This window comes from Podarcis erhardii (genome assembly GCF_964252035.2).
Source record: "Podarcis erhardii genome assembly, chromosome: 2".
Taxonomy (NCBI): Eukaryota; Metazoa; Chordata; class Lepidosauria; order Squamata; family Lacertidae; genus Podarcis; species Podarcis erhardii.
The window spans coordinates 49,779,814-49,804,802 of NC_138498.1; the positions used below are offsets into that span (position 1 = coordinate 49,779,814).

Below are 24,989 nucleotides of genomic sequence, written 5' to 3' on the forward strand. Positions count from 1 at the left end.
AGCAGCAGCACTGTATCGCCAGCTGCTTGTTCCCGCCAGTCTTAACGAAGGAAAAAGGGATGACGGGAAGTAAGGAAGGCAGGGAAAAGCGTGCCGTAAAATGAAGAACTTTGAAAATGGCGACTCCGCCCAGCCAGCTATGTATTTGCAGGGCTCTGGAAGCGCCTGTTCTTCCGTGCGGAGCTGCCGCCGGTGCCTATTTATCACGGCAGAAGCATTCAACCTGCCACAAGAAAAGGACGCCGCAGAGAACGGCTCCTTAATACACGGCTCGTAAAGTTAGCATTTGTAACCCTATCCCATTCCGTTCCCGACATTTCACCTACTTTTGCGCCCTGCCTATTGATCTCCTGCGCTTGCCCGCATTTTTACGGAGAGATGTCTTTTAGGTTATACAAAATAAAAAAAATTCCTTCCAGTAGCACCTTAAAGACCAACTAAGTTAGTTCTAGGTATGAGCTTTCGTGTGCATGCACACTTCTTCAGATACACTGTAACTGGAACTATTTTGTAATCTGTAACTGGAACTATTTTAGGTTATAACAAAATAAAAAAATTCCTTCCAGTAGCACCTTAAAGACCAACTGAGTTAGTTCTAGGTATGAGCTTTCGTGTGCATGCACACTTCTTCAGATACACACACGAAAGCTCATACCTAGAACTAACTCAGTTGGTCTTTAAGGTGCTACTGGAAGGAATTTTTTTATTTTGTTTTGACCATGGCAGACCAACACGGCTACCTATCTGTAACTGGAACTATTTTAGGTTACGTATAGGGAAGCCATTTGCAACTACGGGCCGGCAGCTGCCACGGGCGAGCCTGCTCAACGGGACACTTCCCTGCTCTCAGCTGGGGAGTAGAGGGAGGGAAGCCCCTTCCTCGCGTCGCGTCGCTTTTGCTATTGCGGAGCCCGCGCGCCTCAAACGAGCTCTCGCTAGATGCTTAACGCAGAGAGGTTTCCGGACCTGCGCGCGCATCTGGAGCTGCGCTGCCCCGCCCCCCTGCCCCGACCAACCCACAAAAGGGAAAGCAATAAAGTATCGTGAGATTTGGGCCGTCTCGCGCGGGGACGGAGTGCGGGGGGGGGGCGAAATTTAAACTGGAGACCTGGCGGATCTTTCTGTTGCTTCCCCAGCAGCCGGAACTGGGGACGTTTGCAAGGAGACGCAGGTGAGCGGCAACTGAGAGGGGGCGAGAGGAGTTTATTTTCTCTTTCTTTCCGTTTGGCTTTCCTGTTTCTCTGTTTGCTGAGGGAAATGCTTGGCGGGTGTGGGGGTTATAGAGAAGGGCTGCTGTGTGGAAGGATTATCAGAGGAAGGATTCTCCCCCCACCCCAGCTCCTCCTCCTCCTCTCTCTGCCTTTCTCTAGGAAACCCTTTTGCGATGGTCGCCAACTGCTTTTGAAAATGGTCCTGCTCTTGAGTTTTCAGTGGCGCGAGTTGAGGTGAAACACCCCGACCCAATTGTATCTCTGTTCTGGGAAGCGGGGAGATCCACCTGCTGAATTGAGTGCTAAGAGGCTTTCTTCACTTCTCCTCCCGTAGGCTGCTTCAAAGCAAATGAAACACAGGGATGCTCTTCCCTCTTGTCTTTTTCCACATCTCCGCTCGCTTATCCTTTCCTCCACTCGGTTTTCCTCAACTTGCTTTCTTGAGTGGCGCCTGAGCCACTTGCCTTTCTTTTTAATAACATTTTATTAATTTTCCAAAAATAACAAAACAAAACAAATTGACTTCCCTCCAATCCTTAGTTAAATAGTTTATCAAGATACTGCATGTCCATTGTTAAGTTTTTAACATACGGTACTTAAATAATGTATTATCCATTCATAATAACATTAAGTAAAGGTAAAGGGACCCCTGACCATTAGGTCCAGTCGTGGCCGACTCTGGGGTTGCGGCGCTCATCTCGCTTATTGGCTGAGGGAGCCGGCGTACAGCTTCCGGGTCATGTGGCCAGCATGACTAAGTATCTTAAAACCCTGCTAATGTATTAACCTGTGTACGTTGCTTCTGTATATATACAATAAACATCTTCCATTCTTCCTTAAATTCATTATCGTCTCTTCCTCTTAATTTCATCGTCAGTTTTGCCATTTCAGCATATTCCATTAGTTTAACTTGCCAATCTTCTTTAGATGGGACACCTTCTTTCCAGTACAATCATACCTCGGGTTGAAGTTGCTTCAGGCTGAGCGTTTTTGGGTTGCGCTCCGCGGTGACCCAGAAGTAACGGAACACGTTACTTCTGGGTTTCGCTGCATGCACAGACGGTCAAACATCATGCGCAGAAGCAGCAAATTGCAAAGCGCAGACGCTAGTTGTGTTCATTTCAGGATGTGAACAGGGCTCTGGAACGGATCCCGTTCGTATCCAGAGGTACCACTGTATTGGGCTAGTAAAGTCCGTGCGGCCTTGAGCCACTTGCCTTTCGATGAAGTTGGGAAATGATGAGGCTACACTTCATCATGGCAGGCTTTTTTTGCTCTCTCGCTCTGCTCTTATTTTTACTGTGCTGAAGGTAGGTACAGATAGCTTGTTGAAATCCTGAAGCCCAAATAGCCTGATGAAGGCCTTTGGCTCCATTGCTTAGCTGTCAGGATAGCTTTCTTCCTCCCATCCCCTCTCCTCCAGCCTTTGTCACAAAGGGTGTGTTGGAGAGCCTGTGTAGTAGCTCCTAAGGGCTTGCAAGCATTGGTAAGGAATATTTGCTCTCCTTGGTCTCCTGATGGAAGTGGTCAGAAAACGAAAGCTTCTGAAATATAGTGCAACTGAGGCGACAACCTCTTCCAGCAAGCATGGTTAGCTCTAGCTGGAGATGGGAAGGAGCCATCCCTGCAAATTACATTGGGCATCCAAACACTGATCTGTCATAACTGAGAATGACTCCAAGCCTCCTCTCAATCTCCTAGCTGAAAAAGAGGGCTGTGGATATGTGTAATGCAATTACATTATTTTAAATTTTGTTGTTAATGCTGTAACCCTCACCCCAAACAATTGAGCAGGGGATGATCATGTATTTCAGAGGTTTAGCACATGAATAGGAATAAGGCTTTGGATGAGGGGCAGGCTCCTGGCAACCACCAATACTTGGCTGACTAGGAAGCTGCCCAGAATTTGTGAACTACTAAGTGTTATGTCTTAGCTCTTCAATTTGTGCTTGCTAGCAGATTCTAAGGTGGCCCTTTGTGATATCTTCAAGAAAATAGGATGGATATAATGTATATGGCTCAAATCAGAATTCAGTCCAAATTGTTGCATCATTGGCTTTTCTGGGTAGCTATCCCATGTTTTTATATGTGGTCCTAATTATTACTTATAGAGTAATTGCAACTTAGATTATATTTTGCCACCTAGTTTTATATGAGGAACTATAAAAACTACATATAATTATAGGGTGGCATCAACTTCTCTTCCATATAAATTGTAGATAAGAGGTTCTGGGTTGGAAGGAAAGGGATCTACCCAGTAGCAAGTGATCAGCTGTAATACCGTATTTACTCAAATCTAATGCTCACCTTGGCCGAATTACATTGTGAAAATTAAGGCGCAACTGGATAGATTGTATCTACCCAGTAGCAAGTGATCAGCTGTAATTCCGTATTTACTCAAATCTAATGCTCACCTTGGCCAAATTACATTGTGAAAATTAAGGCGCAACTGGATAGATTGTATCTCTGCTTTGTTATTAAAATAATAAACCATGCATAGTTGTAGAGAGAGCAAAAAGTTTACTTGCTCTTTATATAAGATTTCTCCTTGAAACATATCTGAGATAAAGAAAAAAACAAAACCCTGCACAGTTGTGCTGTGTCTCCCTTCTGGCCCTGAAATCATTAATCTGAAGTGGTACAATGAAGATGAGTCACAGCCTAAATTTCCCAAGTTCCTTTCCATTCTTGTTGTGATAGTAGCCACAGGTTCAGGTGAGTTTTGAATGTTTTACTGTGATAGACTGTATTATACTAAGTCCTCAATCCTAAACAGTGGGTAAAGCAAATTGAGCATAACAGGGCTTACTTCTCTGTAAATATGATTAGGATTGCTCTGTAAATGCTATTTGTTGAGTATTTATAGTCTTCTACCCAGAGCGGTTTATCACTCCCTTAATAAGGGAAGTCATAACCTACAGCCCAACAAAACTTGATCACTATTAATTTTACCCTTTTATTTTGAGTAGGCATCTATGTGCAAACAAGCAAAAGCATCTATCTCGTATGTCTTTCTCTATTCCTGCTTCCTCTTCGAAGTGTAAAATAGCAGAAGTGCTTTGCTGCCAAGTCATCAGCTGTAGAAGAGTGTGTACAGTAAGATACCAGTTGAAATGCCCTGATTGTATACTATACATAGTTAGCATAGAATTTTTTTAATGTTAATTTTACATAATGGAATTGGGTGTAAACTTTCCAAGAATCTAATATGCTGAGCTCCAAAGTTCATTAAAGCTTAGTAAACAATGATGGGGGGGGACCCTTGCTTAATTATTATTGTGGCTTGGTTTGTATTGGAACGCAAAGAGAGACAAGAACTATGTTGGCCTTGGTTACAGAGAGCCACTGTTCTTTGACAGGCTTGTAGGCTTTGGCAGCCATGGAAATAGTGAACAGCTGCTCCAAGTAGATTGAAAAGGATTTGCATTTCAATTATCTCACCATGTGATTTTTACCTATTCTGGGAGGCAACAGTGAGTGTGATAGAAAAAGCTGAAGATTTTTTGGAGCAGAAAGAAGTAGATTATTTGCTAATTAAAAGTCACTGAATTTTAGTTTACAGTATCTTAAGATGGAATACACTTAAAGGTGAGTTACTAGTCTTTTATCTAAAAGATAGAATAACATTGAAAACATTTCTTTTCGTTTTGTTTTTTGTTTTCAGGGCTGTATTCTTAAGTTTGTTGTTAATGTATAGTGGATGTCTAAAAGTGGGATTTTGTGTTCCTGCTCCAGTCCTCCCCGCCTCCAAACAACAACAAAAAATGCAATTCAAGCTGTTAATTGAGTTTTAAAAATCCATCACAAAGCTCTTGGTTTTGTATTGATACTATATTTCTTCTTTAGTGACACTTCATGATTATCAAGCAAAAATATCACTCAGTTTCTACTTTGAAAATGCACAGGAGTTGCTGAAAGCCCAAAATGGAGATTATCATGGAGATTACAATGCAGATGGAAGCTACCTAGCCTAATCAAGTTGAAGTGGATAAAGACGCTTATGGTCACTGTGACTGTGTAAGTAACAGCTAGTGTTAGAAAACATCTTTTCAATTCATGGAAACTGAAATTGCAGGCTAGATGCACTTTGCGTGTGCATCCCCATTTGTTAGTAATGAGAGCCGTGTATAAGGGCCGTGCACAGCGCCCCCCCCCGCCCCTGATCAGGCCAGTCTGCCCAGGAACCACCCCTAACCACCACATTACTTAGACAGTATAGTTTGGAAAAAGAGCTTTTGTTTTTCTTCTTTCTGTGCCCCATTATTAAAGATACTCTTGTGGTTAGCAGCTATATCTGGTTGAGTTTAAAAACTAAATACTAGGGATGGGGAAGATGTGAGCAGAGGGGGCAACAGACAGCTGTTGTTGCTAACAAGTAAAAGTAACAGCTAGTTTGGCCCTGAGTCTGGAAACTTAGCTTTGCAGTTTCTGTTGTACTCATCCCTGAGAGGAACCTTCTGTTTTAAAGTTACAAACAGTGCCACATGAAAAGCATTAAAATGTGCAAATTAGTTAGTGCTACAGCATTGTGCTTCTAGCTTGGACAAAGATTTTCCCCATTATATTGTCTTGTTTTATATGCAGTTAGGTGCAGTTTTGCTGTAAAAATACTCAGGGGCAGTTGCCCACCTACCTGGTAATCATGTATTTGTGCTCATCCTGTCATTGCACTGCCTTGCCCCTGCTCTTTGGGATTAAAGGTCCCTTGATGTTTTAACTACAGTAGATAAATGTCCTTCCCATTTTCTCACTTTGTTAAAGGGCTAGTCAGTATCTGATCTGGTGTCAAGATATGAGTGCCAAACACATGGCTGTTTCTCCGCTGTCCCCAATCATTAAAAGACTTCTGGCTCTGGATTAAAAACTCCTGTGCATGTGTCCCTAAATCTAGAGACCGTTTCCCTTTAATGTTGAGCATGTATGACTGATGAAGTCTGTTGTCTATTCTTTAAAGAGCTAGGCACGTGTAGCCTCCATGGCATGGCCCTCTTGTTTAAAACCACAAGTTTATCAGAGCTCTTATCAGTAAAAGCTGAATTAACAAAATAGGCTTAATATTGTTAATTGTTTCCTTCATTTACATACAGTACAGTGTGAGTTTTAAGGAAAATGGAGCCGGATCAAGAAACAATTTCACGTCTCCGACGTCAGCTCAAAGAAGCTGAGGAGGAAAGAAGAAAGGCAGCACAATATGGTTTAGATCTGGTGGAGAGCGAGAGCTTGTTACAGAATCAGCTAGATAAATTGCAGAATGAAATAGTCACCATAACGGAGGTGAGCTTTTAAACAATCAACAGAAAGTTGCTCTCCCTAGATTGATTCCACTCTACCTACTGATGGAAGCATGGATGCCAAAGCTGTTAGTCATTAAATTTAAAATATTTAACATGTAAGAAGAGTATCTAGCAAACTGTGCCAGAGCTTGATAGCGAACCATAAAATCCAATCTTCTCATAGTGCTACTGTACCTATAAGATAATTGAAAGAGCAGCCAACATGTTGCTAGAGTGAAAGCCTCGTTAAACCCAGACTTCTCAGACCTATTTCTGGATCAATGTGTACAGAATGCCTATTGCAAAAACTTCCACGTTTGCCAAAGCCTTTTAGTAGTACCTCAACAACAAACGTGACTTCAGGTTGTTGGTTTTTTTTTTAAAGAAAAACAAGCTGTACCCTAACCTGCTATTTAGCATGAAGTGGACAAAGCATGGCACTGCATGAGAAGCATTAGCAGCCTGGTACTATTGAGAGCTGCTTGGGACCCCCAATGATATGTGCAGGGTAGTTCACAAGGTCATCTGGCTCTGCCTAAATCTGTTTTAAGAGGATTCACAGGATACAGCACTATCTGTACTAGCAGATAACATGGAAGTTTATGAAATCAGATACTGTACAAATTATCAACTGCTACAAAAGATTCTTGCTCTTAAAAGAGTTTGGCTGCAGGTCGATGCACTTTGGGAGGAAGTAAATGGGACTCGCTTCTGGGTAAACATGCATGGGAAACGTGCTGCTGGGGTGGGGGGAGAAAGATGGAAGCCAAGTAATGGAAATATCTCTCCTCACCTGGATTTTACTCACTACCTCAATGTCATGTATAGGATAAAGCAAATCTGTTAATGACACAGTAGCTATGAGACATGCTCTGACAATTTTCTGCCTGCTAAAGCTAAAGGCAGCACATACTGCCTGTGGTGAGGCATGCTTGTGAAGAGGTAGGCAGCATAAGATGTGTACAGCAACAAAGTTAAGTTTTTGAAGTCCCTCTCTGCTGTTGGGAGAAAGGAGCACAAGCTTCCCATAAGCCTAGTTCCTGATGTTTGGTTGGGGTAACTGTGTGTGCATGGGTGGGTGGACAAGAAGGAAGACCAGTCTTCCATGTTTGCATGTCTCATAGGCCATCACAGGGGCCTATGAAACTCCTTCATAACTTAATACCTTGTCTCACATAAAATTAGGCTGATTTTTAAAAAAGCAATCCCTGCCACATGATGAAAACTGTACCTCTGCCTGCATCTGGGTGCCCTGTGTTTGTGGTGCTTTGTGCATACTCTTGGACCTCAGGTGATCTCTTTTGGTGGGTGAAATAGGAAAGAAGGCTTGGGAAACCCAAGTGTGTACGGGGACCTTTCCATCCTTGCTAAGGCCTATACTTTTGACCACACACTTAATGGAAGGTCCTTTAAAAACAGTTTTCTATCTGCACTGTAAATGTGAAATTTATTTTTCAGAATTTTGAACAAGAAAAATATACTCTCCAGAGAGAAGTAGAACTAAAGAACAGAATGCTAGAAAGTATGAACCTTGAATGTGAAACACTTAAGCAACACCAAAATATACAATTAGATACACTACGTGAACAACTAGTAAGAATGCATGGACAAGAAACAAATGAACTTAAGAATAAGGTTGGTGATAAAATACATATTACTTGCAGCAGGTGATACCTTAAAGCAATTATTAATGCTTATTTTGAAAGTGTTATAAACATAATTTGGTTGCTGACAAAGCTGTTTTGAATAGATGAGTGATAAAGAGCCACTTATTAAGAGTGGTAATTAGCCACTTATAGGTGTATGATTACATAGTGTATGATAGAATTATGGTATTTTTGTTTGGGATTCTGAACAATGTTTTTCTAATGACAGCATATATCATAATCTTAAAATCCTATGTAGTTCAGATGTGCTTGAGTTGGGCAAATACTAATGAAGCGATGGCTTCCTTATCGTATATTGATAGGATATTGATGGGAATGGGAGACCTCCTGGGAACCGTATGCATGCTGCCTTCAGTTCCATGATGGAAGAGAGTGGATATAAATGTAATAAATAATGAATTGCTTAAGCTATTTGGAAAAATCAGCTCACAAGTGGGTAGAGGGACATGCTTAAAGGTCTCTGAACTCAAAAGGTGTTTTCTCTGGGTGCTGTTTTGAAGATGGAAAAACTGAAATCTGAACTAGAGGAAACGCTTCTTAGTGAGAAACAATCGAAACACAAAGTGGAGCATCTGAAGGAGGTCCTTGCTTCTAAAACAGAAGAACTGCGCATGATGTCAGAGCGTGTACATGAAACCATGTCTTCAGAAGTGCTCAATCTTCAACTTGAGCTGGTGGCACTTGAACAGGCAAAGGTATGCAGCAAATTAGTGTGAATAAAGTATTTAATAATAATAATAAACCACAGATAAAATCACCCTTCCTGCTATAGAAATTTGATCATGGTCTAATATCTTTAAAAGCACTAGTACTAATATTCATCTCTGTTTCAGGTTGCAGTCCTTGTCTTGTACCAATAATTGAAAAGGCAAAATAGTATTCCAGAATATACAATTAGAAAGTAAATTACTCATATGGTATCTAAATTTTGTGATAGGCAGACCTTGAGGACAGGTTACATGATCTTCAGTACAGCAAGGAGCAACTAGAACTTGGAAACAGCAATCTGACTAATCGACTGGCACGTCTCGAAGAGGAGAGAGAAGACAGAGAAAAAGATATTGTTTCATACTGTAATGCGTTAGAGGTGACGTATCATGCTTCCTACCGATAGTGAAGGTGAAAATAACACTACACATTTAATGCTGAAACAGCAAGCTTATTTTCTAACCAAGGCTGTTTGGATAGTTTTAGCTGAAATACTGCCTGACACCAGGTTGAATATTTGACATTGTATGGGTGCAGTAACATTCAAATGCTGTTTGCAGTGGTGAGAAGCCTCTTGTGGCTTTGCACTCATGAAGGTGGGGAAGTCGCATCAGTTTTTCTTTCATTTTCCTTAGATGTGACTTAAGAGCAGGCTCTTTGGGTGTGCTTTTGCAGTGGTAATGACAGATTTATTGCATTAACTTAAACAAAAAGTGATCCTGAAATTGAACTCCACAAATCAATAAGAGCATGTGTTACACTACAACACAAATTTAGTTGTGAAAATGTAACGGAGATCTAACGATTTTCCTTGACTCAATTTTAGAAAGCTCATGAAGTAAATAGAGACCTTCAGCTTCAGCTTGACCATGCACGGCAAGAAGCCCTGGATCCTTCCAGTAAAGGCAATTCCTTATTCGCTGAGGTACTCATCTTATTTTTGTTAACAGAAAATGTATATGTGGGCCATTCTTATGACACTTGGAATCAAAGGGTCTGTTGGCTGTGGGGGATGAGGGAGGGGTATTTAGTTTTATTTCAGTTAGTTTATTTCTTATAGTGGTTCTGTGTATGTTAGTTTGCTAGTATGTTAGCGAGGGAAGTATAATAGTGTAATGCAACTGTATCAGCATACTTTATTCAATACAGTAATAACTTTCCCTGATTATATATTTACTTATTCTTGAAAACCTAATTAAGATTATTTTTTTTAAAAAGACAGGAAAGTATATATGTCAAAGATTTTTAGAAAGTATGTTTCTGGTTGTACAGGCGTCTTGCATTTGCTCACTTCAAAAACTGACCAATGTATTTGAATCTTTTGTACAGTTTAAAGTCAGAATAATACTTGGAACAAATATTTTAGTTCACTATACTTTACAGTTATTGAGCTTAATGCCTTTTCATAGTAGAAATACTTCAAGACGACCATGTCATTGCAAAAATCCTCTGGATTGGTTGAAGTAGTTCTGTTGAAGTGTTTCCACATGTTGAATTAGTGTGCCAAGTGCCTGCAGATTGGGCATGCTGATTCCTGTTAGTCTGAACAGTCCAGGACCATAAATACAGGTAGCACAACCGCAGTAATTCAGAACACCTAGTAAGGAAATAACTCTTTGAGTTGTGTCCTGTCCAACTCCCAGAGCTGGATCTGCAGGAACCACTATCTGAAAGAAAGAATTAGAACATCATGGATGCTTTATTATTATTATTATTATTATTATTATTATTATTGGCTGTCAGTGTGTATTGCCCTAACAAATATTGGTGCTTAATTGAAGGGTTGAACTTTTATGCCTGAGTGCATGAAATCTTTGTGGTGGTGGTAATATATAACTACTTAATGACTTTACATATATTAAATATAAAGTATTCCTTCAAATGCTTGTAGAAATGTTTCTGCCAGGTTTCATGGCAACGAATTATTTTGCTACTACAGTGGTACCTCGGGTTAAGTACTTAATTCGTTCCGGAGGTCCATTCTTAACCTGAAACTGTTCTTAACCTGAAGCACCACTTTATCTAATGGGGCCTCCTGCTGCTGCCACGCTGCCGGAGCACAATTTCGGTTCTCATCCTGAAGCAAAGTTCTTAACCCAAGGTAATATTTCTGGGTTAGTGGAGTCTGTAACCTGAAGCGTATGTAACCTGAAGTGTCTGTAACCCGAGGTACCACTATAATCTGGCCAGTACTTCATGCAAATGGTACAGATGTTTCTGTTGACATGGTGGTTAATAAAGCAAAGATATCTAATGACACTAACATACAAGATAGTGTGAAAGACAAATTACTATGGTTTCATTACTAATAGTTTCTAAAGTATAAAATTTTAAATGATACCGGAACCAACTTTACAGTTTTTTTTCCTTAATGTGTTGTAGGTAGAGGACCGTAGAGCAGAAATGGAGCGTCAGTTGATCAGTATGAAAGTAAAATATCAGTTGCTACAAAATCAGTATTCTTTCACTAGAGAACAGCAGCAAAGACTGAAGGTATGATTAAGTCAACATTTCCTTTGTTAGAAATGGAAAGACTATAAGATAGGAATTAAAAGTATGTGTGCTAGAGTTCTGTACTCTCTGAGACATTTATTTTTCATATACGTAAATGATAGAATTGGGTTTTTAAAAAAGTGATTTAAGATGTGAGGAATGTTCTAAAAACTCAGCTTGGAGAAATGAGCACTGTTTAAGAAGCTGAGCAATAAAGACCTTTAGTAGTTGTTGTGTAATTTGAGATCGAAAACAAGGCTTCTTTTGAGTTGCTGTTCGCATACTGCTTTTCTACAAATTTGCTCAGAGTGGCTGACAACAATGCATCAAATGTCATTTTACTTAAAATTACTATAAACAAATCGCAGTGTTTGTACACTAGAAGACTCTTTCTTGTAGGGGTCTTCCAAATGCCATAGTCAGCTCAGTATTAGTTTGATATGCCTCTCTGGGATAAACTTTGGTGAAATAAGCCTATGGAATGGAGGGGCAGTGGAGGAAATTTCAAGTGATAACATTGTGTTCTGGTAAATTAGCTAGCAGCTACTAGCAAGCAGTTCATAGCATGGCTATTGTTGAATAGATGATGGAGGCTGGTAAAAATGCACGAATGAATTTTCATTAACTTTAAGCAGCTGAGACCAATGATGTATTACACAGAGCTTTTCAGCCAACAATCAGTTTCAAAAGCAATTTGACATGTGGTATGGAGTACACAGGGAAAACCAAGTTCAAGACTTTGAGTTCAGATAACTAGTGTCTTGGTGTTCTGAATCTTGGTCATTCTGTTCTGGGACTTGAGTTGCATTAATGTGTACTGTAACAGAATATTTGTAAAAGTGCCAACCCAATATTTGGTTTATCTTATAGCTTCAGATGGCTGCTCTTCTACGGATGAAAGGTTCGCAAGGGGAGCATGATCAGCTGGAACGTTTGCAAAGCATGCTTCAACAAAAGAATGGTGAAATAGAAGAACTTCTAATGAAAGTGAAGCAACTGGAAAAGCCCATGGTATATGCATGGAGAATAAAATTCTGGTTTTTTTTTTTTTTAAGTATTAGTAATTGGGTAAGGAAGCACATACAACTGTGTTGGAAAACATTGCACAGTAAGCACAGAACCAGGTAATCTGGATCGCTGACTTGACAGTGACCATGCATTGTGCATCTGATTGAAACATAATGTTACTAATTGTATGACAAGTATTTATGCCAGGTAGTAAATGGAAAAAACTACATTTACAGAATTACAGTGGTACCTCTGGTTCATTCTTGAGGTCCATTCTTAACCTGAGGTACCACTTTAGCTAACGGGGCCTCCTTCCGCTGCCGTGCTGCCAGTGCACAATTTCTCTTCTCATCCTGAGGTAAAGTTCTTAACCCAAGGTACTACTTCCGGGTTGGCGGAGTCTGTAACCCGAGGTGTTTGTAACCCAAGGTGTTTGTAACTTGAGGTACCACTGTATCTAAATATAACTGAAATAATCTGGATGTTGAGTTGATCCAGCTCCTTGGAGCATTATTTGGAGCCTCAAAACTATTTACCATGCACACTCGGGAGCCTGCAGTCACAAGTGATGGTAAAAAGAGACCCCACTTGTATGTGCACATTTCTAGCAAGATACATCTTCCATGTCCAAGTTCTGAGCCCTTCTCATTTCAGATATATTTCACTAAGTTCTAATTAGAGTTTAAAGATGTATATAATATTCTCTGGCATCCTCTTTTATTTGTGCTCCAGGGTTGAACACTTTCTGAAAAAGTACAAGGAATGAGTCCTGGTTTAAATGAAGTACAGTTGCCTGGAGTAAAACTGTACTCTTGTATGCTTGGTTATGCTCAGTGTCACATATTCCTGACTGGAGAACAGAAGTCAACCTTATTTGTATAAGCAAGAAGAGATTGATCAAACTGTCCATTGTAAATTTTAACACCTGTGGTAGTATTTAACACCCGAAACATATTTTGGGACATGCTGAGGAATTGCTGAATGGTTGCCATTTATTACTTTAGTTTTGCCCTTGGTAGATAACACCTTCAGTAGTGATTCCAGAAAGTACTGAACAGAAAGGTGTGCTTCAGCTTTCCAGCAGGCGATACAAAGCCAGTCTGGCTTGGCTCTGAGGTAGACCAAGTTGGGATGAGAATTTGGTATAGCAACTTCCTCTGCTGATATGCAGCATAATTGATTATTACATTTGAATGATATACACTTCTGTCAGTGTTGTCTATGTGAAAAAGTTTCCTCTTTGCCATTAATATTCAAACCCAGATGACTGAAATGGCAAAAGGAAAAGAGCTCATTAAAATAATAATAATAATAATAATAATAATTATCTTCCCAGAAGTCTGAAAATTCAAAAGCGCTGAAACTTTCAAGCACTTCAGAATATGCAGAATCTGAAGATGGATATTACACCGATTTGCTTCAGATGAAACTTGAGAATTCAGAGTAAGTCTTGTGAATTAGAAATGTAGTATTAAAACCTCACAGCTGGTTATAGAAACTGACAACCTGATTCTGAGTCTGGTCTAGTGGTTTGAGTGTGGAGTAGGAACTAGGAGCCCAGCGTTCAAATCTCTGCTTAGCCATGAAACTCACTGGGTGATCTTGGGTCAGTCAGTCTGTCGGCCTAACCTCCCTCACAGGGGTTTTGTGAGAATAAATTGTAGAGGAAGAGAACCATATACAAGACCTTGCGGTCCTTTGAGGAAAGATGGGAAATAAATGAGATACATAATAAATACAAATAAACCAAACCTATTTAGTTAAAACAAAACAAATTCCTTCCAGTAGCACCTTAAAGACCAACTAAGTCAGTTCTTGGTATGAGCTTTCGTGTGCATGCACACTTCTTCAGATATTTAGTTAAAGTTACTGTTAAAGTTATTTAGTTAAAGTTACTGTATTTTTCGCTCTATAACACGCACCCGACCATAACACGCACGTAGTTTTTAGAGGAGGAAAATACGTAGGCATGCCACCCGTAGGCATTCCCTCCATAACACGCACAGACATTTCCCCTTACTTTCTAGGAGGAAAAAGTGAGTGTTACGGTGCAAAAAATACGGTAAGTATTGTTTCATAATTCTGAGACAAATTTACTAGTCAGAACCCCATTCTCTCTTCCAGACAGGTAGTAAAAACATAGGAGTAATGGTAGAAACATGGTAACACTGACAGCCTGTTCCACAGTGTCTTTCCAACTCTGTCACAACCATCATATTAAGTTGCACATTGATGTCCCCACATCCATGCAAGGAAAACACAAATAAGGCAGCAGCATGAACCTGTTCTTATTTATCTTACCATATGTAACTCCTAAATGGATCTGCTAATTCTATTGTATTCTGGCCCACTAGTAATCTATTTTACAAACGTTTGCTGCTAGTCAATCTGTAGTTTATCTTAATAATATGCACACATTATTGGAATAAATGGGATAGGAGGATTTTTTTCCTGGTTCTGAAAGGTGGTGAGTTCAAGGCTGGAATGGTAAGAACGCTAGTAACTTAATGTTAATGCAACTATGTATTTCAGTATTCATACAGATAATTTATTTTGCAGAAAAGAGATAGAAAATTTGAAAAGTGAATTGTCGCTACAGCGGATGAAGGCTCTGTTTGAGAGTCAACGCGTCTTGGAGATGGAAAGGAAGCTCTTTGCAAAGGAAAGACAACTTGAGGCCTCTCAAAGTGAGAGCATAAATTTGCGTGTGATGCTGGATGAATTGAGAATAAAGTATCAACCTGAAGGTAACAATTTCTGTTCCTTTATTTTGTATGTATAGTATGTGAATGGGGAGAGCCATATGATTTAATTTGCGCTTTGCAGGTATCCTGGAATAAGTTTGTTATGTGTTGGGTAGCTACCCTGCCCCCATCCCTGATGTGATATGGCATAATGTGACCAGTGTCAGTTACGTATTTTTGCCTCCATCCAATAAAGCTGCTCAATGCTGGTAGGAAAACAGAGAGGTTAGATAGCGTAGCGTTTCTTGGCCTTGACATATGCTCAGTTACCTTCTGTACAAAGGTTTCTCTTCATCCTGATCCTCTTTCCTTGCTGTGAATCAGCTGTGTAGTGGTTATAAAGCAGTGTTATTAATGCAGTAAAGCCCACTGCTCATGAGGAGGTCTGTTGTATGTGTTTGCCCAAAAGTTTTTCAAGGACCTGCATCAATTAGTTACATGTCTGACTTTTATTCTGTTCTAATGTATGTAAAAAAGAAGAACTTGCAATTTGATTAATTGCAAAGATTGAAGCGTTTGACATTTTTTAGAAAATGAGTTTATTTTGTGTAACATGATGCATCACAGGGTGTTTTTTGTTATTACATGAGGTCAGCAGTTGTCAACTTTTTTGGACTAGTGAGCACAAAATGGCAGCTGTGGAGTGGGTACGGCATAATAGAAAATGGCTGTTCCTGGGACTGGCATAATAGAAAATTAGAGAGACAACCACTCCCAATAACCTTATGTTTACAATGAGATGTCAGCTATGTGCTGCTGATCCTTATTATGGACATTAGACAAACTAATGCTATTGCTATCTAATACCAGGAAGCATTCCTCACAACCAGGAGAAGTATACAATGTAGCCACACCACTCTCATTTCACAGAAATTGCTTAAATCCTACCTGCACATTTTGCTCCATAACTTTCTAGGAAGATGAGACACTTTTTTAAAAAGATGAAAGCTCAAATTTTGGGAAACCATTGGAAACCTTCGTGGTCAGCCCAGTGTTATATAGTATTTTAGAGATACTGGGTGGTATTCAACAGTTTTATGTTCATTATTTCCAGTGGGTCTACTCAGAATAAAACTTAGTTGAATACGACCTATCAAATATGTATTTTGCTAATAAAAGAATAAATGCACTACATCTGTACAATACTTGTATGGCTGCAAGAAATATTAGCCCTTTGACTCAATTATCAACCTATATAATATAATCCAGCAGCCTCATCTATAAGTTGGATCCATCCACAACTTATGGAGGAGTAATACTAGTTTATCAATAACTAAAATGTTATAGTAATGTACATTGAAATAATCTTCCAATTTATTCTGTCTCTTGACTTTTAATTCCACTTAAGTTTGATACATTTGTACCATTTTAAAAAGTAAATATTCCTTTTACCTTTCTAGTTGTTTGCTTTGAGTTGGCGTGCAGCCACCATAAAAAATGTTACCACATTGTGTGGTAAGTTCTTAATTTGATTCTCGGCTATAGACAAGAGGGCTTCCTGTGGCCTGCTGTGAATACATTGCTTTGCTATCTTGCAATGTATTGTATCTTGCAACATTCAGAGAACACTTTTGCTCAGAATGCTTGTATCCTTGGTCATGGCAAAATTAACCAATGAAAACAAGGCCTATGTCATTACTCCAGAATCAGTGCCAGTTTGCTTGGGGTAATGCTTTACACAATTCTTTCTGTTTTTTTTTTTTTTTAATAAAATTTTTATTGGGTTTTTACATTTTATAAAGACACACACACACAAAAAGACAAAGACAACACATATACAATTTCATACCCTTACTTTCTTTACCCTCTTTCCCTGACTTCCCCCCACCCCCTCTTCATACATCCCAATTCCGATAATTAGTTCAGCAAGTTCTTATCTATAATCTTAAACATATTATTATTATTTTTAAAACTTGGCTCTTTTTACTTGTCCACATTTAATTTATCCAATTCTCTTATAAACATTAAATCCTTTTTCTAAGGTCGACCTAACTTCCCTTCCACGAATTTCTCCCTTTATTATATTAATTATAGGTCACAATGGCCAAATACAAAAATCATAAAATTTTGAAATTCTATTCTCCCCTCCCTCCCTATCCCGGTTTCCATCCCTTCCCAAGCAAATGTCCACAAAAACAGTTCCTAGCCCGGATTCCTCACATCCGAGGCCTTCAATTCTCTGTCAGTCTCTCTCTGCCGATTTTGTTGGTAATCCTTTTTGTTGGTCCTCAGGTCTCGAAGGAGTTCTGTCACAGTCACATCAAATTTTCTTCCATCCAAAATGTTTAAAAGCAATTGCTGCAAAAGGTCAGCTGCTCTCCCATACTCAAAGAGGAAGTCCCGATCATGTTTCTTTATTCTTTTAAATTCCAGTATTCCAAGTACTCCAGGGACTTCCTTCCTCATCTTTCTCATCTTTCGCAGATTTGTAATCCAAAGATCTTCTTCTTTATTTTCTGACGATATAGGCTTCTGGTTGGTATTTTCCACCTGTACTTTCTCCACTCCTTCTTTCCTCTCCGCCAATTCCAAAGATGTCTCTTCTGGTTCAGCTGCAGATTTTTTATCAGTCGAATCCTTTATGCATTCAGCAGAGTTGTTTGTTTTAGAATTCAAGGTCATAAGTTCTTTGTTCATAGCCGTACTCTGCTCTTGCAAGATTCCCACGAGAAAAAACATTTTTTCTATCTCTGCCAGTAATTTTCCCTCTGCAGCCATTGTAATGTCTCTAGTTCCCCCTAGGGGGATTCCAATTGCTTAATAGTCCTTTTCCAACAATCCGTTACTTTGTTGTTTATTACTACTTTGTTTCCAACCACCTCAATTCAAATGTAACACCTTTAGTTCAGAGAGTTATTAAATAGCAAAGTTCTTGACTTTAACCGCCCGTTTGACAGCTCCTTTGACAGCTGTCAAACTCCTTATTCTTTTTCCTCCGGCACACGCACAGGACGCTCCCAGGTTCGGGGGGGGGGGAGTTACACAAAAACTTCCAAAATTCCTCCCTTTCTCTCCAGCACAAAGACTTCTTCTGTCAAATTCATGGAAATATCTTTTATCTAGCACCAAAAAGACAGTAATCTCTCCACCTTAGTTCTCCAATCCTTGCTTTAGATCGTTTGTAGGTTGGGGGGGGTGCGGACTTCCCTTTAGCACATCTCCCGGTCGTGCCGAATTCAAAGGTAAAAATTTTAAAGTCCAAATTCCATTCTACTCACGGGTTGTTTGTTTTCCAGTCCAAATTTTGGGAAAAAAGTCAGCGCTCTCCGGCCATGGCTCGCGGCTTCGCTCCACTGAAGTAGCGGTCTACTCACAGCACCACGCCGCTCTCCGTACCCTCTCCGTAGCCTTTAAAAAGGCTCTTCGTGGGTCGGGGAGGGCGCTTAAGGTGCCCGCCGAGTCACCAAGTCCGCAGGCTTCCGCGCCTGCGGTTTCTAAGGGTCCCCGCGTCGCCGGCGCGGCAAGACCCGTCTTCAGCAGAGCCGATGAGCTCCGGAGCTCGGAGGGAATCCGCCATTAACCGATCGCGCTAACCCGGAAGTCCCTACACAATTCTTTCTGATCCAATATTATGTTTTCCTTTTGCAAGCAGAACATTGACTTAGGAATTGTAGATATATAAAAGTTACAAAAAATGTTTTTTGGATCTGGATGTTGAAATTTCTTGCAGTTGCTCTGAGTAAACAGAACAAATATGTAGGTAAACTGTGAAATCTTAAGATTTTGCAATGGTGATCCAAAATGCATTTTCTTTTAATGAAAAAGGAATGAATATAGATAAGGGTGGAGGTCAATCAAACCTATTTGACCAAAACAATTGTGTGTTTTGTTTCATTTTTTTTTTTACTCTAGAGTTAATGAGAGATTCGTTCAATCTCAAGAAGGCTCCAGGGGATGTGATTTCATACAACTTAAGTAGCAGAGGGTCTTCTGAGTGTGAAACCTCTTGTATGCTATCTCAGAAAAAGGAAGAGACAAAACTAAGTGAGGATGCTCTGAAAACCACACTTCAGGCCGTATCAGTGAACAAAGTTCCCCTTTCTGCAATTGAACAGAGAAGTGATCAACCTGAAAGGAAGAAGGTTAAAATCAAGGAGGAAGAACTGGATAGGACAGCTATAAATATGAAAGATAAGAATGAAATTGGACCCTCCCTCTCTACCAGGTCAGTGTCTTCTAATATGTATGAGCAAGGCAATCAGCACAGACCTGCATCACTTTTTTTCCGCTGCATGAACTTTGCTATCCATTTCTTCATTTACTTTCTCAGTGTTGCATGCAGTGTCGTCCCTCAGTTCCAGCTACCTAGTTTGAAATTTTCAAAACTGTTTAAAAAGATCAAAATTACAGAGAATCAAAAGGACTCTTAAATCATGGACTGATTTAAAACTAAAATGTTCTTTCATTTTGAAAAATCACTGCAATAATCTTGTGCTTGCACTATATTTTCCCTCTGCGTTGGCAGTTGTGTAATTCACACTATTGTACTTTCCAGCTTATTTTTCAATTTGCATACGATCTCTGCAAAAATTTGCAATATTAATTTCATGATGAAAATGCCTGAAAAACCATTGTTAGCTTTCAGAATAAATTTTAAACTTAAAGCCCCAAGGTTTTTAATAAGTGGATATAGAAATTTAGTGTTGAAATGGGTGGGGAAACTAGGTAACTAGGTGAGCTTTTCCTTATATGGAAGGCCATTATATAGCTATTAAACTCCCAGGAGTTTTTTATTTTTTGTGTTAATGTAATTGCAGATTATATTTTGCTTTGATGTTTCTTCACCCCCACACCCAAGTTGTATTTTCTAATTGATATATATTTCTGTTTTTATGCTCTTGGGAGAATTAGCAGTGAAGGTCTGACTTGTCCAGATACAGTACGTAACTTGTCTCAGACATTCAAGTTCAGTGGTACCTTGGTTGTTGAACGGCTTGGCTCCTGAACAAATCAGCTCCCGAACGCCGCAAATCCAGAAGTGTTCTGGTTTGCGAACTTTTTTTGGAAGCTGGATGTCCGACACGGCTTCCGCGGCTTCCGAATGAGTGCAGGAAGCTGCTGCAGCCAATTGGAAGCCACACCTTGGTTTTCGAACGGTTCTGGGAGTCGAACAGACTCCCGGAACGGATTAAGTTCAACAACCAAGGTACCACTGTACAAGATTGCTTAGACCAGGTGTGACAAACCTTTTATATCCAGAGAGCTGCATTGAGGATTGGCCAACCCTACAAGGGTTGTATGTCAGCCAGTGATAGGTTTGGCCAGTGTACACTTACACTTGTGTGCATACAGCATGCACACACCACACCCAGTGCACCTTTCTACCCCAGTGCTCCAATGGGGGTGAAAGCCCAGAACGGAGCATCTTTTTGAATTTTTGAAAAGCGGCGTTTCTGCTTCTGGTTTGGTGCCATTGTAAGAAGGTCCTAGGAGCCCGGGAAATCAGGAAGGAGCTCTCTTCCCACTTTACTTGCGCATCACTTCAGGCACCATGCCAGAAGGAGAAGAGACATTTTTCAAAGGTCAAAAGATGGATCCTGATTTTGGAGGATAGTGGCAGGCCAATAAAAATGGTTTCACAGTCTAGGACTGGCCTGCAGGCTATAGCTTTGCCATCCCTGGCATAGACAGTTTCAGGATTTTTTTAATTGCTAGGTAAAATTTGCTTTGATAGCTGTGATCAGTGGTTGTTGTAATCAGTGTTTTTTTGTTTTTTTTTAAATTGACTAACAGTATGATCTATGCATTTCTACTCAGAAGTAAGTCATACTGACTTCAGTGGGACTTATTCCCAAGTAAGTGTGAATAAAGGTAAAGGTAAAGGGACCCCTGACCATTAGGTCCAATTGTAACTGACTCTGGGGTTGCAGCGTTCATCTCGCTTTATTGGCCGAGGGAGCCAGCGTATAGCAGGTGTATCTGAGTCATGTGGCCAGCATGACTAAGCTACTTCTGGCAAACCAGAGCAGCACACGGAAACGCCATTTACCTTCCTGCCGGAGCAGTACCTATTTATCTACTTGCACTTTGACGTGCTTTCGAACTGCTAGGTTGGCAGGAGCAGGGACCGAGCAACAGGAGCTCACCCTGTCGCGGGGATTCGAACCACCAACCTTCTGAAAGGCAAGTCCTAGGCTCTATGGTTTAACCCGCAGCACCACCCGTGTCCCTAAGTAAGTGTGAATAGTATTGCACAAATCTTACGCAAGCAATCCTGTAAAACCAAGTTATTGCATGCTTATATTGTCCAGCATAGTAATTTAGGAAAAGGGAAAGAAACAGTTTGATATTAGTGACTTGATAAAAGTGTGTGTGTTTGTAGAAAGTGAGGTAGTTAGGTGGGAGCTAGAAATTGAGACTGCCTAATAGGATTAGTAGGAGAATATTAGGGCATTGGTGTTCTGTAGGTGGTTACATTTACTACATAAGTGGCGGTGTGGGGGGGGGGAACACTGGTGAGGCTTTTTGTCTTGTGTATTTGACATGGTATGTGTTATTTGATCTTGTGCACTTGTAATTATTATGCTCTCCCGGAGACTACATACACTACTTTAGAATTTTTTCCAGGGGTAAGGAAAATGATTACCAACAAATCCAGATAAGGCAAAAAATGTCAGACATATAGCCAGGCTTGGGGTGGAATAAAGAATTGCAGTGCTGATGTTAATGCACATTTGGTCCCATTGCATGGGGCATTATTGCACTTGCAATACAGTCAGAAGCGAAAATTCCGTGACTTAAATTACATGTGCAAATAGCTGATTGACTTGGGCAGGTAGTACTAGAAAAATAATCCTTGTTGCATTTTTTGTGTTGTGTTGGGCTTTTTTCAGATTTCTACCGCCCCCCTCCCCCCAAAAAAAACCTAGGGAAAGCCCTGGAAATACATGTGCGAGTATTTTCAAAATGAAAACCTACTAATGGCAGGTGTATGTGAGGGGTTGCTTATACAGCCAGCCATGGGACTAAGTTATGAACCATCCTGAGACCTGCAGGTATAGGGTGGTGGTATAATAATAATAATAATAATAATAATAATAATAATAATAATAAATACTAATTTAATAATAATAATAATTTTAAGGGCGTTCTATATTCAAAATGATCAGCTAAAAAGATGAAGCATGTAGACACAGGGTTGGGGTTAAGATGTTATGATATGCTTAAGATGTTGAATCTGATGGATATTAGTCATGTGAAGAAGGTAGTTGGGTGTGGAAGGTTTGGCACATTAAATAGAAGGGATATTTGGTCAGAGGAGAGAATAATTAGTGAGATTACAAAGGAGAGATTTAACTTTAAAGAGAAGGTGTTGAAAGGCATGTAGTTGTTTCTGAGAGATGGAAGTCTTGCATGTCAAGTTGGGGGAGAACTTGTGAAAATGTGGGGCCAAAAAACTTTATTTAGTTGTATGCAGGTACAAGTTTGTTTTATTCTGCTCTGTCTTTTGAATTGGCAATTTAAGGATTCAACACTACACTGCTATTTCTTTGCCTGTTTGTGCATTGTGGAGGTGGACGTCTGCACGAAAGACACAGATAGTTAAGAATTTGAAAGTTGATCCTACTGGAGAACTGGAAAGAACAAGAAGACAGTTAGCCAACAGTTTAAAAATTAACAATTTCCACTAAAGACAAAGTTCATTCAGTAGCGTGAATAGATAAATTTTGCCAAGTGAAAAATTAGTAGATTGGCTTAACTAAAGTTCAGTATATTTAAATTATTGTAAGAAAGAGGGCAGGGTGGTGGGATTCCCACTCTTCACTTTCCAGCCAGCCCAGTACCCACCAAGGCTAAAAGAATATCTCTAAGTCTTCAATTAAAGAATAAAATAAAATCTGTAGGGACAATGGACATTGGCAAATGCCAATTTTTTTGGGGGGGGGGAGATTGTTGGTGCCATGCACCCACATCTGCCATCCTGGGGACCCCAGATGTATGCAAATCAGCCATACCCTAAATGAGCAGCATATTGCACCACATGGATGAGGTCCCCACAATGCTGACTGTAGATGTCAAGGGGATCTGAGAACAAGTGTTCTTGTATTGCCAAGCACTACTTTTGACAGGATGATTTCAAGATCCTCACTTCATCCTACCACTCTGATGTGGGGGGAGGGTAAGCCACTGAATTTTTCTTTCTTCATTCGTTCTCCTGTCACAGACAAGTGAAGGATACAAAGGCCCCAAAGTGCTAGAACTAAGACTCTTGGTATGTGCCATTTGCAGGTGGTGGTAGGGGCATGCTGTTGACAGTTGGCAATCTAAATTGGGGCTATTGTACATGTTTTCTATTTTGCCACGATGTGCAAACACTCTATAGTGTTGTATTCTGTCTATTATGAATGTTTTTTTAAGCCTAAAATGAGACCACCATTTTCCTTCCACTTTATGACAGCTTCCTTGTCTATTCACCTAGAAGCAATTCTTGTATGTCGAAGATGAATGGCTATTTTAACCTTTATGCTGCCTGAAGTCCCTGTGGTATTCTGACTTGAAACAGTTTAATTCCCAATTTTTGCACTAGTCAAGCTAGAAAAAGATTTCTTGCTTGTGTACCAAATGTACAAACAGTACTGCTTAATATGCTTACTCCAGCAGCTGGTAAACCTGGTGAGGAGATTAACACTAAACTTCTGATTGTACCTAACACATAATGTAATTTTGTTCTTTTTAGTAAACTTTTGTTGTCTCCATGGCTTCTTGTATGTCTGCTTTTTACATTTTTGGCATGGCTTGATGTAAAAGTGTTCAGAAGCTAATAGTGCCTGTGAACAAGGAAACAATAACTTAATTTTATGGTATTTAACATGTTTTGGGTAGTAGTTTGTTAACTTCAGTGTTCATTATTAAAATTTAGAGTGAAACGAGAGTGGTTGCTTTACCTCTAGGTTAACATCTGACCCTGGAATAAAGACAGAAGAAAACTACACTGTTGCAGCTGAACAGACAAGAAAGCATGAGAAGAAAAGCCACAAGAAAACATACCCCATAATGTTTATGGCTCCCAAACAAGATCCTGAAACTCAGTGTACTCAACAATAAATCGAATAGCCTTTTCTGTTACTGAGGTATTTAAGTGTACAGCAATCTACTAGAACATTTGGTTATCTTCTTCAGTGCCTTTTATTAAAAACTCAGACTTCATATAGGCAACTTTTATCATGTTGCCTTAGCTGAGTAGATATGCAAAACAGAAACTAAATTCTTCAGATTCTACTACAGGAGCTGTGTGATATACCTCAAAAGCTGTTGCTCTAGAAGAAGTAAAATAAGCACATCAACTGGTTGGTTAACAAAGCAGAAATGTGTAATAGTTTCAGGTACCTGTTAAAATGTGACATTAATTGCACACTGGGCTGGCAAGTTTATTCTTATGAGGCAAAATGTAGATTAGTGGTTCTCTTGCCTCCTTAACTACATTTCTGATCTTTTCGGATGTACTAATGTTATGAAAGATTGACCATGTTTGACTTAAATATTTTTTTTTGAGTTATTGTATTCAATTTGTAATCTCTATTCTTTATTAATAAATTCTATACCTTTAGGTGTGTGGGTTTTTTTTAAATGAAAGCTTAAAGGTGAAATGCAACCCATCTTTCTGATTCTTCTGTCAGTCAAATTGTTCTGTCATACTAAAACCAAGCTCCAGCCATAGCTCAGTTTTTAAAATACTGTATTGTATATCTCAGATTGAACCGTATGCTTAATTCATAGTCTCACTGTGGATACATTTTTCAGAGTGAGCTATATACAATGATACAAGTTTCAGTCTTCCTAATTAATGCTTAGAAATACTAATTCGAGTATACCACTACTGTATCCTGTAAGCAAAAAGATTTCTGCTTGTACAATGAGACTTTACCTCCTCTCCTCCCCCCGCAT

General features: G+C 39.7%; 1 protein-coding gene across 7 annotated transcripts; it reads left to right on the forward strand.

The window, feature by feature from the left end:
- The first annotated feature begins 1,012 nt into the window (after positions 1–1,012).
- Positions 1,013–24,651, forward strand: SPDL1 (spindle apparatus coiled-coil protein 1). Of its 7 annotated transcripts, none has more exons than XM_081846267.1 (13): positions 1,013–1,171; positions 5,117–5,228; positions 6,299–6,485; positions 7,943–8,119; positions 8,652–8,846; positions 9,089–9,238; positions 9,686–9,784; positions 11,242–11,352; positions 12,223–12,363; positions 13,697–13,803; positions 14,920–15,107; positions 18,957–19,269; positions 23,996–24,651. In XM_081846267.1, the coding sequence occupies exons 3-13, from the start codon at positions 6,321–6,323 to the stop codon at positions 24,147–24,149; spliced, it is 1,800 nt and encodes a 599-aa protein (XP_081702393.1). In that variant the 5' UTR covers positions 1,013–1,171; positions 5,117–5,228; positions 6,299–6,320; the 3' UTR covers positions 24,150–24,651. The 7 variants fall into 7 exon arrangements, with proteins under 7 accessions (XP_081702393.1, XP_081702394.1, XP_081702388.1 ...); XM_081846268.1 differs by having other exon boundaries at positions 13,700–13,803; XM_081846262.1 differs by lacking the exon at positions 23,996–24,651 and having other exon boundaries at positions 18,957–20,817.
- Positions 24,652–24,989: the final 338 nt, after the last annotated feature.

Bases quoted from the DNA above. Each gene is read 5' to 3' on its own strand.
- SPDL1 (XM_081846262.1), top strand. From the start codon at position 6,321: ATGGAGCCGGATCAAGAAACAATTTCACGTCTCCGACGTCAGCTCAAA. The intron at 12,364-13,696 runs GTATATGCATGG...TTATCTTCCCAG, and splicing joins AGCAACTGGAAAAGCCCATG to AAGTCTGAAAATTCAAAAGC. The intron at 15,108-18,956 runs GTAACAATTTCT...TTTTTACTCTAG, and splicing joins AATAAAGTATCAACCTGAAG to AGTTAATGAGAGATTCGTTC.